Source organism: Vipera ursinii, assembly GCF_947247035.1.
Source record: "Vipera ursinii genome assembly, chromosome: 4".
NCBI lineage: Eukaryota > Metazoa > Chordata > Lepidosauria > Squamata > Viperidae > Vipera > Vipera ursinii.
This window is the reverse complement of record NC_139514.1, coordinates 55,900,906-55,913,736: the sequence shown is the minus strand read 5'-3', so window position 1 is coordinate 55,913,736 and position 12,831 is coordinate 55,900,906. Positions and strand designations below refer to the sequence as shown.

Below are 12,831 nucleotides of genomic sequence, written 5' to 3'. Positions count from 1 at the left end.
CATACATACACAGTCCACCCCCGCCCCCAGATCTGATGTTCAGTGGAAGGGCAGACCAAACCCATAGGAAACCACCAATCTCTTTAATTTTTTTTGTTCCACATTGCAGTTGTAAGGGCAATGCCACTTTCTACCTCATGACTGAGGCAAAATAGGGCCTTGCAACAAGGTCAGTGCAAAGCATACTGTGCTGCTACCTCAGTGACTGGAGGAAAACACAGGTAGTTCAACCATTCGTTTAGCAATCATTCAAATTACAACGGCACTGAAAAAAATGACTTGTGGCCAGTTTTCAAACTTGTGACAGCTTGCAGTATCCCCATGGTCAAGTGATTAAAATTCAGATGCTTGGCAATTGGCACGTATTTATGACAGTTTTAGTGTCCTGGGGTCATCTGATGACCTTTTGTGATCTTCTGACAAGCAAAGTCAATGGGGAAGCCAGATTCACTTAACCGTGTTACTCATTTAACAGCTGCAACGATTGTTAGCAACTGTGGCAAGAAAGGCTGTAAATTGGGGCAAAACTCATTTAGCAACTGTCTTGCTTAGCAACAGAAATTTTGGCTCAATTTTGGTCATAAATGGAGGACTACTTGTAGTATGGCAGTGTGGTGATAAACTCTCTATAACACAGCTAACCAAGGAAATAGTAGGATTAGAGTAGATCAAGCAACACTTAATAAAACCTTGTACAAAATAGAATAGTATTGGGCTACAACCCTCTTCCTCACTGCCAGCATGACTAAAAGATAACGACTAGCATATCTTGAGACATGTCACAGCTGGTCTGTTTTAAGACCATTTGATATTAATATAGCCAAAGCAAATAATTAAAGATATTTGGGTTCTACTGAAATAACAACAACAACAATAGAGCTGGAAGGGACCTTGGAGGTCTTCTAGTCCAACCCCCTGCTTAGGCAGGAAACCCTATACCATTTCAGACAAATGGTTATCTAATCTCTTCTTAAAAACTTCCAGTGTTGGAGCATACACAACTTCTGGAGGCAGGTTGTTCCACTGATTAATTGTTCTAACTGTCAGGAAATTTTTCCTTAGTTCTAGGTTGCTTCTCTCTTTGATTAGTTTTCACCCATTGCTTCTTGTCTTGCCTTCAGGTGCTTTGGAGAATAGCACCTGAAGGCAGGACAAGAAGCAATGGATGGAAACTAATCAAAAAGAGACTTGAATGAACATCAGTGAACATCAGTGGGACCTGAATGTATTTGTGTTTCATTGGATTGTGACTTTTAGGTTTCTTCCATTCTTAATTGTGCTGTTACAATAATATTTGCTGCAACAGTTTCCTACTGCTAAGCCAATTATAGAAACCACTTGACTTTCTATTTGTTACTGAATCTCTATTACATTAATATTTGACCCAGAACTTCTGGGTTAGACGTCGTGTCATAATGGGCACAGGAAAATGGGGCTCCATTTTCTACGTGCAATTTTGCTTTGCTGGGGACCCTAAAAAGGGTCTAAAATTGCCCTTGAGAGGTGACAAAGAAGAAAGGGACCCTTGTAAATTGCAGAGGAGTGGCAGCCCTTCTATTTGATCCAAGGAAGCCATTTAAACCGGAAGAAGAAAGATTTGCCACATTTATGTGGCCAGCCAGAAGCCACCGACAACCCAAGATAAGCACTAACTAGCAACTTCTGAACAACATGGGTGGAACTGGGTGAGAATGATCCCCTCTTTAATAACTTTAAAACATTTTCCTGAAAAAAAGAACTCTCAAAGCAAAGAATCCTCCAGATGATAGAGAGAAGGGGAATTTCCACTCCGTTCTCTCAGGAAAAGAGAACCAATGAATAACTTTCTTCAGGGGGAAATTAGAGATAATTACAAAATTAATTTGGATTTAATATAGAGACATAGCTTTGACAAATTTGGGGGCTAAAAGTATTTTTAAGACTTTATATTCGAAAAGATATTGGAAAGTTGGTGAAATAGGTTTGGATTTAAAAACTGGAAGATGGATGTTAATGACATCTAGTGGTGAACCTTGGCATTACAATTTATTGTGCTTGAAGAAAATTTAGCACAAAGCCTAGACAGAGATAAGGCTCTTTATTGTTCCTGGAAACTTTTACTTTTGCAGACTGCAGCTGGGAAAAGGGGGAAAAAATCCTTGGGCTGTTTTATCTGTATGAAGGAGATAATAAACTGTTCTAAATTGGCCAGCCTGGATTACAAATATTGACTGACTTTTAGTTTCAAGAATTATCAAGAAATATTAAGAAACAGTGGGAAAGTTGCTTCTGGACTATTTCTCTTTGGAAGAAACAGGGATAATCAACAATAAAATGTAAATGGACTCCAGAAAGAAATTCTTTCCATGTTGAAATCAATTTAAGGAACAATTGTTTTAAATTATGAGGAGACTGAAATAATTTAAATAACATAAATGAGCAACTCTCCAATTTAAACTTACAAGCAAAAAAGTTCAGAAAATGACCAAAAAGAATGAACTAGAAACTGAGAAACTAGAAGAAAAAATAGAGGAAACTGACATAAAGACAGAGGATTTGAAAAAAAAACCAACAGACAGGCGCAGATAAATAAAAATTTGGAAGACCCAGATATAACATCGGAAAAGGGAAAGACATTTTACTTTTCAAGACTTCAAATCATATTTGAGGACAGGAAGAATTGATAGAATGGATGACAGAGTGTTAGGAAAAATGCTGAAATCTGAGGAACAAGAAACTAAAAGAGAAGCTGAAGGAGAAAGAAAATGGAGGCTGTTTAACGAATATAAATGGATTAAGTATTTTTACAAAAACACTTTAATTAAATTGTCTTTTTTATTCCAAGTAACATATACAGAAACAGAGGAAGAAATAATTGGTGATTTAAATATACTGACTTGCAAAGTTATTTGGCAAAGTAAGTAAGACTGAAGAAAATAGAGGTCCTGACTAATTAGATGAGGTATTACCATCTAATGGATGTTTGAATGTGATTAAAAGAATAGACAATTGTTAGAAATAAAAGGACCATTATAAAATAGAAGGATGTGATAATTGATAAAATTATTTTGAATATTGAAGGGAAATTAAAATTGAAAAAAAGAAACGTGATGAAGCTATTTATATTTAATTTTATAGGTATTAATAGCAGTAAGAATTATACTTGCGTAGTGAGGAAAAATTATTATTATTGGAAGAAGAGAGGATCAGGGAAATACTGGATGGTGTAGTATTGGATATTTTGAGTGAAAGTACCATATACCACTGAATAATAAAGGAACCCAGACACCGAGTTGTTTATTAAGTACTTATGATTGTAAAGCTTGAACTTAATAAAATATTTTACAAAAAATTAATTAATTAATTAATATTTAACCCAAACTCAGGTATTCTGAGATTTTTCCCAAGGCATTTCTGATTAAGAAAATTGAATATATTGCAACAAAGGCAATGCATAAAGCAGTATATGGGCAAGATACTATAGAAACAATGTTTTGCAAGGATAAAAAGATATAAAGAGGTATACTAGCTGGTTGTTAGCTTATATTAGATTTAGCTAAATTTCCCTTTCTTTTTCTTATTGTATGCGTTTAGTATATTTTTTATTTTTTTAATTTATTTTAAAATGTATATTTAAAATATATTTATTAAAATATTTTTTATTTTTTACGTTTTTCTGCACTTTGCATAAAACTATCTCAAAAGGGAATATTGTAGCATGATAGGAAGATATGTATGTACGCATGCAATGAAATTGGCTGATTCCATTAACACAACGATTTCCTATTTTAAATATTTCAAACATTTGACTATTAAATATTTGCTTCAGTATTCAGAACCCTTCAAAGAATAAGTAGAAATTATTTTGATATGTAACCTTTCTTTGTGCTTTGCTCTTCACTTCTCTCTGGTTTCACATGTCAAACTTTCATTCTTCTTCTTCTGAAACTGAAATAAAGTAACTGGTTTATTGAAAGGTATGTCATTTCATAAATCAACCATTCAACCACTGTATTATTAAACATCACACATAAAATTATTACTGTGTAGGGTCCAAAAAGATAAGCTGAGTTTTCAGTTGTCCCTACAATGGACTATTCCAAAGCCACTATAAGCTTTGTATTTATTTCCAGCTGTTAGGTGTTCCAGCTAAGAAAAGCAACATATAATATATTTTGTATAGAAACGTGCTGTTTCTTGCTGAGAGTTTCCTAACCAAGAGAGCTTGAAATCCAGGGTGGGGCCAGACGATATATAGGTTGCTTCCATTCTATTTAAGATTGCAAAGGTCCAGCATGTTATCCTGGTGTGAACATTTTTTGAGTGAGTTTAAAGTAGACTGATAGGCCTAACACTGTGAGTAATCTTTGCATCAGAGATGACCATAAATACTGCAAGAGCCCCACTGCATCAAACCAATTATACAACTGCCCTAGCATTCTTTTTTTTTTAGTGCAGTGGGCCCAAGCTTTTATAAGATCTTACAAACAGTTATGAATACAGGTCTCTGATGTTTGCTGCAACTGGCATTCGTTGGTGTTATTGCTGTCATGGCTAACAGTAATCCAATATTCTGCCATTTTGAAACTTACCTACCCCCTTTTAAAATATTCTAGGTAATGGCCATCCCTACCTCTAGTGGAAGTGAGTTGTATGGATTAATTGCACCAGGGCTTTTTTTCTCATAGAACGCTCAGAACGGAGTTCCGGCACCTTTTTTGGATGGAACCTTGTAGGATAAACAAGGCGGGTTGTATGACATGTGTGAATTCCGGCACCTTTTTCTTTTACAAAAAAAACACTGAATTGCACACTGCTCAAAAAACACAATTTTTACATTGTTTCAAATAATCTGCAAAGATTGTTTTGAGAAGAGAGGATAAAGGGAGCTTTCAACTGCATTTTTCAGCACTCTTATAATCTTTTTCTCCTACCAGCTTCCCAGAGTTTCCTATTTCTGTACAGAATCCTTTCCTAAACCCAAATTTCAAGGTGAGTTCACAAAGTCTGCACAAATCAACAAGAGAGGAAATGCAGGTCAGGAAGAAGAGCAGCACACATATGGAATGCTTACATACTTATCCACCTGGCAAGATAAGATATTGACAGGTGATGATTTATTAGTTGGAGTTTAAAGTGCCCCCAAAACACAAAGTACATTTTCATGCCAGGGATTTTTTTTTCTTGAATGAACTGCTTTGAGAATAGCACCGAGCATGATTTTAATTTTTTAAAAGTATAGTAACTACTTAGTTAAATAAGAGGAAACCAGGCAAGAAGCCATGTAACTAAATAGTTAGAACACAAACCTTATTAATTTTTTGTTCTGAGTTTTGGGAACCCCACCAGAAAGAAAGAAAATGGAGAATTTTCTCCAGAAAGATCCAGCCTTAATCCAGTGAGGATTAAGAAAAATCTAGGGAGTTTGAAAATCAAGAAAATGTATCAAAAATTGGAGAAAATAATAGCCTGATTTTTATTAGCAGGAATTCCAAGGCCTTAGAACAACAGATTGGAAAGACCATCTATGTTGCCCTGTACATAATTATAGAAAAAATGTTAAGCCTTTATTTTATTTGCCTGCTAAGAATTTTTAGTCACCTAAACAAAATAGCGCCTGTTACTCGTCCCAGCTTCTGCCAACCTAGCAGTTCGAAAGCACATAAAAAAAATGCAAGTAGAAAAATAGGGACCACTATGGTGGGAAGGTAACAGCGTTCCGTGCGCCTTTGGCGTCTAGTCATGCCGGCCACATGTGACCACGGAGATGTCCTCGGACAAGCGCTGGCTCTTCGGCTTTGAAACGGAGATGAGCACCGGCCTCTAGAGTCGGAAACGACTAGCACGCATGTGCGGGGGAACCTTTACCTTTTTTTAAGTATGCTGGTAGAACATCTGTAAGCCTGCTTGATTAGTGTGCTGGCTTCACTGGTCATTACAGAAAACTACTTTGTGCTAGAGTTTTCATTGTTTCGTTGCTCAGGTTGAAGGAGCAGCCAGTGAATTTTATCCTATTGGGAGGAAGACTAAAGCCTGCTCAGCTTTCTGTTGCACAACATAAAATTTAGTTCTCAGGAACCATAGCTGTCCTTTAAAACAAACGCCAGAGCACACAGGCCATAGACCTTCTAGATATAAGCCATTGTCTCCCACACAGATCAACCCACAGAAATAAAAATAAATCATATATGTTGCACAGTTGATATCATTCATGTCCTCCTTAGCAACCAGAAGATAGAAAATAAGGCTTTTTAAAATAGAATTTTGCTTCAAAGCCAAGAAGAAATGTGAATTGTAGGGATGGAATAAATTTGAATGCAAAGGCCAAGATTGCAAAGTAGACTGGAAAATTTAAAAAATGGAGAGCAATAGCAAGAATACAGAATGGACATGCCCATACAAACAGCTAGATGTGAGTGTGACTCAAGGGAGATAATAGTTTGTTATGACACATCAGCTGCTGAGCTCTGAATTGATTTAATTGTCGTTAGGGAACTGAGCTACCAAATACATTGAAATTGTTGATTGGTAGACAGATAATAAGCAGATTCATGTGATGTTCCATGAAAAACCAGATGTCTAATTAAATAAATGGCCAAAGCTCATCAGAAACTAGTGAGCTAGGCATGGCAAGACCTAATAAGATTTCATAATTTTAACATTATTTGCCCGGGGGGGGGGGGAAGACAGTCTGGGAGTATACTTTAGAATTCTCCTGGGAACCATTTGCTAACCCCAAGCATTGGGGTTTTAAAGCCCAGTATACAGTATATTACAGGACCACTGCACACTTTCTAAAATCTACGTGTTGAAGGCAATTAACAGAGGAGGCATAACTGAGGACCAGCAGAAGCAAAACTGGAAGAAAATAGGAATCTTCCATAATATTTGTAGACAGATAAATGTCTACTTATTTGTCTTGGGAGAAGAAAAAAGATCTCCAAAGGTTTCACAGAGATGGAACATACCAGCATGACATTTTTTTAAAAAAAATCCTGCATAATTTATAGGGCTGGTTCCCCGCCCCCACCCCCCACCCCCATGCTATAGCAGCATAACCTACGTTGGCAGCCTAAGCACCATTTTGCACTCTTCATTATGCTTGAAATATAACTTTTTTCTAGGACATCATTGGAGTAAAGTGGTGGCTATCACACATATCCATTCACACACAAACATAGTTTGAATACTGTTTGGAAAAGCAAAGTGGCCTACTTTTTTGAAGAATGAGTCAGAGAAAGAAATAGATATTTTTCCAGAAAATATTTTAAGGGCAGGCAGACTAAAGAGAGCTGGTTAGAAGAGAAGTAGGATGAAAATAAGATAAAGCAATACCCGAGAAGGTGGTCTCCTGACCTCTTTCATAGCATCATCTATTTGTTTCAGCTCCTCATAGCGATCTCTGGATTCCCAAAGTGGCTGGAGCATTACTTCTTCAACTTCTGGAAAAAGCTAACATAATGGGGAAAGAAAAGTTATCTGATTATCACCAGTTTAAAAAAAAAAGCTAACATTATACTGTATACAATAGAGAAGGATTGGGAGTAGGACCCTGGGAAATGGACACTTGTATTTTATAAAGCCTGAGGAAAAAATATTAACTTTAAAAAAAAGATAAGTTGTCCTATTAAATGAGGGCACCATTTGGGATTTGATTATATATTTCAAGTCCCTTACCCTTGTTACAGTTTCAAACATTGGAATAAGAACAAATTTGAGGAAGCCAATCTGTGCTGTTGGTTTGGTCACTTTGTCTCGGTCCATAAAAGGTGCCACTGGAAGACCTTCAGACTTTTCCCGGTCACTCTACAACAAGTATAGCAATGTATCATAAGAATGTTAATACACAAACCATGTCATTTATGTATTTTTAATTATCTGTCTAATACAATTTATGTAACCTGTATTTTAGCCCAAGCAGGGTGTTTTGAGTGCTATTCAACCAGAGAAGCAATATAAATACAGTTTCAGAACAGGAGTCCCAACTGACAATTGTGTCATAAATGTCTCCGAAATATCTACCCCTCATATCTGGACTGGAACAATGTAATATAGAGAACAGTGAGCCAACCCTTTCCTATAGACTCATCATTTTCCCACTGGAATCATCTCTGGCTGCCACTTATTTATGTCTGGATTTTTTTTAAACAGGAGACTGATGTGCACCTACTTCCAAATGATGGAAGATACTAAATTAGGCCCTGAATTTTTTTTCCTTCAAAATGAAAGGAGGAAATTAAGCCCACATCAAAAGAATAAATATACAGGTGATGCAGTTTAATTGAAAGAAGACCTAGGGGTCTTCAAACTTGGCCCTTTTATGACTTGTGGACTTCAACTCCCAGAATTCCTCACCCAAACACACTGGCTGAGGAATTCTGGAAGTCCACAAGTCATAAAAGGGCCAGGTTTGAAGACTCCTGACCTAATCTCTCATGAGCTGTATTGTTTTCTGGTTTTATACATTTATATTACAGTATGTATAAATGTTTGTGTGTTTGTAGACTGACAGGCCGACATACAGATAAACACTGACATGAAATTGTTGGTTAAGGTTATTTATTTTCCAATAAGGGAAAGATGTTAAATTAAAAAAAAAACCAACTCTTATTCCTCTTTTCTGTTCTCAGTCACCAACAAGCTTTACTTGATGTGCATCACTGTGACAGCCTAATCTTTGGCAAACAAACCATTCCTTTATCTATTGCTCCCTACAATCACCTCCAAAAGAGAGGTCTAGTAAAGTGACCTTTCAGAACTAACTCGACTAATCTATTAAAAACTACTAGACTTTCCTTTCCTCGCCTATCTTTCTCTTAACATTGTTTTACTGATTGCAGACTGAGTTATATAATTCAGCATCTATCACCTGACCCACTTAGTCTTCCTTAGCTAGCTGTGTTTTCTGTTGCCTCAAATCTAACTTGCTTGAGTTTGAAAATTCTTTATATGCTGAGCTGACTGGCAGAAACAACTCTCAAGAGAGAACAAGCAGCTTTCCATTAACATTTACACTATTTGGCTATATTTCTAGGTTGCATACTGCAGCAATCTGCAGTTAGACACAAAACTTACTGCAAGTATTCCCCCCCCCCAACATAGTGGATCCACAAAGTCAGTCCAACATATTTTTTTCTAGTACAAACAAAAGACAAAAGGGTGTCCCAAACCTCCCACCCCATCATCCATGTGCAGAAGGCAATCAGGCTGTCTGCGGAATCTGAGTGTAACAATAATCAAAACACAACATCTACTGTCCACCCTAGAGGGTAGATACAATAACTTTTGCTATATTGGAGCTTGCAGATCCTTATGTGAAAGGGAGCCTGTGTGGGGATTGCCTATGCAGCTGTTCCACTATTCTGGTCTCCACGACCACTTTCTCATTATGCTTCATAACAACCAGCCCCGTGGTCCTCGCACAGCAGCATTGCAATTGGATGGACCTCAGAAGGAATTTAAAAATATAAATCATTATGGCGATTCATCTGTAACTGTGTTATCTTTTTACCTGCATGAAATATTCTTCCAATAAGCAGTCCACCCAGGGTTCTGCTATTTCCATTGGGCGAACTTCATTGGAGATATCACAGCACTTGATCAGTATCATCTTCAGCTGAAAACAGCAAAGCAGTTTATGTGAGATCTTTATTTTATCTGCCAGTGTTTTTCCCCCCACTTTGTTGTGGAAAGTCAGCAGTGAAATTAATACCAGGGTGAATAAGATTTGTTTGAAACAAATGGACTCTCTGTAATGATCAAAGCAAAACATACAGCCAAATTAGAAATCCTTCTAAGTTCTGATCCTGGTATCACGGGGGTGGGCCCTTTGTTCTGGTTGCCTTCCCCTCCATTTAATTGAAAAGAGTGAAAGCATATTTTTACATGTCCACCAAGCAAGGCAGCCTGTCCTCAACTCACTGTAGACGTTAAAGCAATAAAAACCAATATCCCACAAAATGGTGATTTGAAGTTCAGCATTTTGAACATGGGCAATAAATGGGAACTCCATGGTCTATCAGAGATTCTACTACTATAACTCCCGGACTTTAAGCAAGCACAGCCAGTGCAGGGCTGTGGGAAGGTCTGCAGTTCAGAATCATCTGAATATTCCACACACTTAGGTAGGATTGCTCTGAAATAGCTATATTATTAATCCTGGCTTCCTGAATGAGACAAGATCAGCTTCATGGGAACTGTGGTTGCCGAGCTATTCCAGGGAGGCTATAAATAGGTAATGGAAAAGCTCGTGTATTTTTCCATCTCCAAATGATAAGAATCCACAAAGCTGAGTTTTTTTGGTTCTGGGAATGCCATCAGGTTGCCCAATCCTGAAAGCAAGATTGTCTCTTTTTATTGATCTTTAAGCCAAGTTGGAGAATCTTTTCCATCTGAATAAATGCTAAATGCAAATAAAGTAAAGCTTCTTACCTGAGTTACATGTTCCTCATTTGAATAGTCAAACTCATCTAAGATTTCTTTGAAAGAATCCAGTATTTCAGCATGCTGTGCCATGTCCGTTGCTAGGATTAATGTAATTATTCCCTATGTTGTTGTTTTTTTAAGAAAAAAGAAGAAACATTTTATGCTTCTGGAAATAGAACTATTCTAGCTTTCTATGTATTATCACCCCTTATGAATGGAGGCAAATATATGTGTCCCCGGATAATGTTGCAGGATCCAATCTGGGTCAATCACTGCGACCAGAGGTTTAGTCTTCTGAGTTTTTGGACTCATGCTAGAGCCCATTTTCAGGGAACTTCTCTCTAGCAGAGCTCTGATAGAAAGATGTTCTCTGAAGATGGGTTCCAGCATGAGTCTGAAAGCTCAGAAAACAAAACCCAGATTGGATGCTGCATTATCGCCCCTTGTTCAATTTCCCCCTTTTGGGACATGATTTATTCTGAAGAAGGAAGCTATTTTGAGGAAAAACACAGGACAGAATTTTGCTGAAACTCTATGCTAGGAGTTTTCAGTATAATTACCTTTTTTCCCCGTTATGAGCTATGGAAGGCAAATTTGGATCAGGTCTATAATCATGATATTAAGTCCAAACATGTAGGAAATTCTATTAGCCATACAGGGGGACACATGTACATGTATTCCCCCCCCCCTTTTTTTTTGCATAGCAGGAGGGTTGATCTGGCATTGGTGCTTCTGCATGAACTGAGAATTGCTTTAACAAAACATCAAGAATAGATTTAGCATAATATGTTGTTTACATTGTTTTGTAATTTAAAGCATAATATGATTTTTTTATTTATGTGTGTTATGTTATATTACACTATGCTACATTATACCCTTCTCTTTAGCATTCCCTTAGGGCTTTTCCCAAAAAACAAAACTTGCAATAAAACCAGTTAAATATATTTACACACTATAATGTAAAAAGCTATAATGTTTTTCCAAATATACCTGCAATATCCTTCACTGAACTGGAACCATTTCCTAGTTGTGTTAAACTACAAATAAGAATCATTCCTACTATGATAACTAAGGATGATGTGTGTTGTATCTAATCTAATTGAAAGGCACCAGCTTGTCCATGAGGTATTTATTTCATTAGGTTTGACTGTTGATGATGCTTCTATTGAATTGCTCAGATGAGACATGCTGACTAGGAGAATATTATTTTATTTCATTTCATTTTATCCCTGCCTGCTCTTAGTCACCGGGCTCTGTACCATCCTTTGATTATTATTTTTACAAGTAACTCAAGGCAACGAACACATTCAGCACACTATCTTCCTCCTATTTTCCCCATAACAGCAACCCTGGGAGGTGGTTTGAGTTGAGATAGAATGACTGGCCCCAAATCACTCAGCTGGCTTTCACGCTAAGACAGGACTAGAACTCACAGCCTCCCACTTTCTAGTTACCTTAACTGCTAGACCAAGCCGGCTTTCATGCTATGTTTTACCTTGTAGCTCCAGATTTTAAAAACTTTTTATCAAAGTCTCTCTTGGCATGCTCAAAGATCTAGTCCTCTTTCTGCTGTTTGATACACTTCAGAGAGCACTTGAGACATTTCAGTAAAACAGACTCAGATATTAAGCTCTCAAATTTTCAACCCATGGAGATAGCACTTGGGGAATCTCTATGCCTGGTCAATAAGAGTTTTTAGAGCATTGTAGTTAAGCATAATTTTGAGGGGTACAGTCTCCTTAATCCTGAGACAGACCAGCTGAATTCAGCTGCAATTCTCTGTGACAGAGAACGTATGTGGAGGTGACCCCATACCTTTGAACCCATACCTGTCTGATCCGTTTGAACTGTTCCTTATCAAGACTGGAGAAAATGTTGCATTCTGGCTGTGCAAGGATCTGGAAAGCCACCGCACAGTGATGATTCTCTAGTGGGGAAATATCATTGTAGCGCACAGCTAGCTCTGTCCGTGCATTGATCTGGTACCTTAAGTAAAGCAAAGGCATAAACAGAAATGTGCTAAATTAGCTTATTTCTACAATGGAATCAAAAACAGGGAACTGAGGAAATAATAAATTCCAGGTGTAATGTAAAAAACCAGAATGTGAAAATAAGCTATGAAAAAAAACTGATCTCAAAACTTAATGCATCTAATATGGCATATGCCAGGGGTAGGCAACCTTGGCTCTTTTATGACTCATGAATGACTCATGAGTCATAAATGCTGACTCAGGAATTCTGGGAGTTGAAGTCCATGAGTCATAAATGAGCCGAGGTTGCCTGCCCCTGGCATATGCTTTCATGGGTTTCCTGTCTTCTGCTCTCCATTCCAGACCACCACAGCATCCTTGGTCTTGGTGGCTGCTCTTAAGAAAGACCTTGGAGGTAATGCTATGGATGCAGTGAAAGAAGGGAAACAGGAAAGCC

General features: G+C 37.4%; 1 protein-coding gene across 1 annotated transcript in view; it reads right to left on the bottom strand.

Annotated features, from left to right (window-relative positions):
* The window catches only part of PDE9A (phosphodiesterase 9A), a gene marked incomplete at its 5' end in the record, with an annotated part of 73,928 nt that overhangs the window by 489 nt on the left and 60,608 nt on the right, over positions 1-12,831 (bottom strand). Inside the window, 6 exons of the mRNA XM_083361599.1 lie at positions 3,857-3,927; positions 7,315-7,431; positions 7,657-7,785; positions 9,491-9,595; positions 10,411-10,524; positions 12,234-12,390. Of these exons, the coding sequence (XP_083217725.1) occupies positions 3,877-3,927; positions 7,315-7,431; positions 7,657-7,785; positions 9,491-9,595; positions 10,411-10,524; positions 12,234-12,390 (673 nt within the window). The 3' untranslated portion in view covers positions 3,857-3,876. The remainder of the gene's footprint in view (positions 1-3,856; positions 3,928-7,314; positions 7,432-7,656; positions 7,786-9,490; positions 9,596-10,410; positions 10,525-12,233; positions 12,391-12,831) is intronic.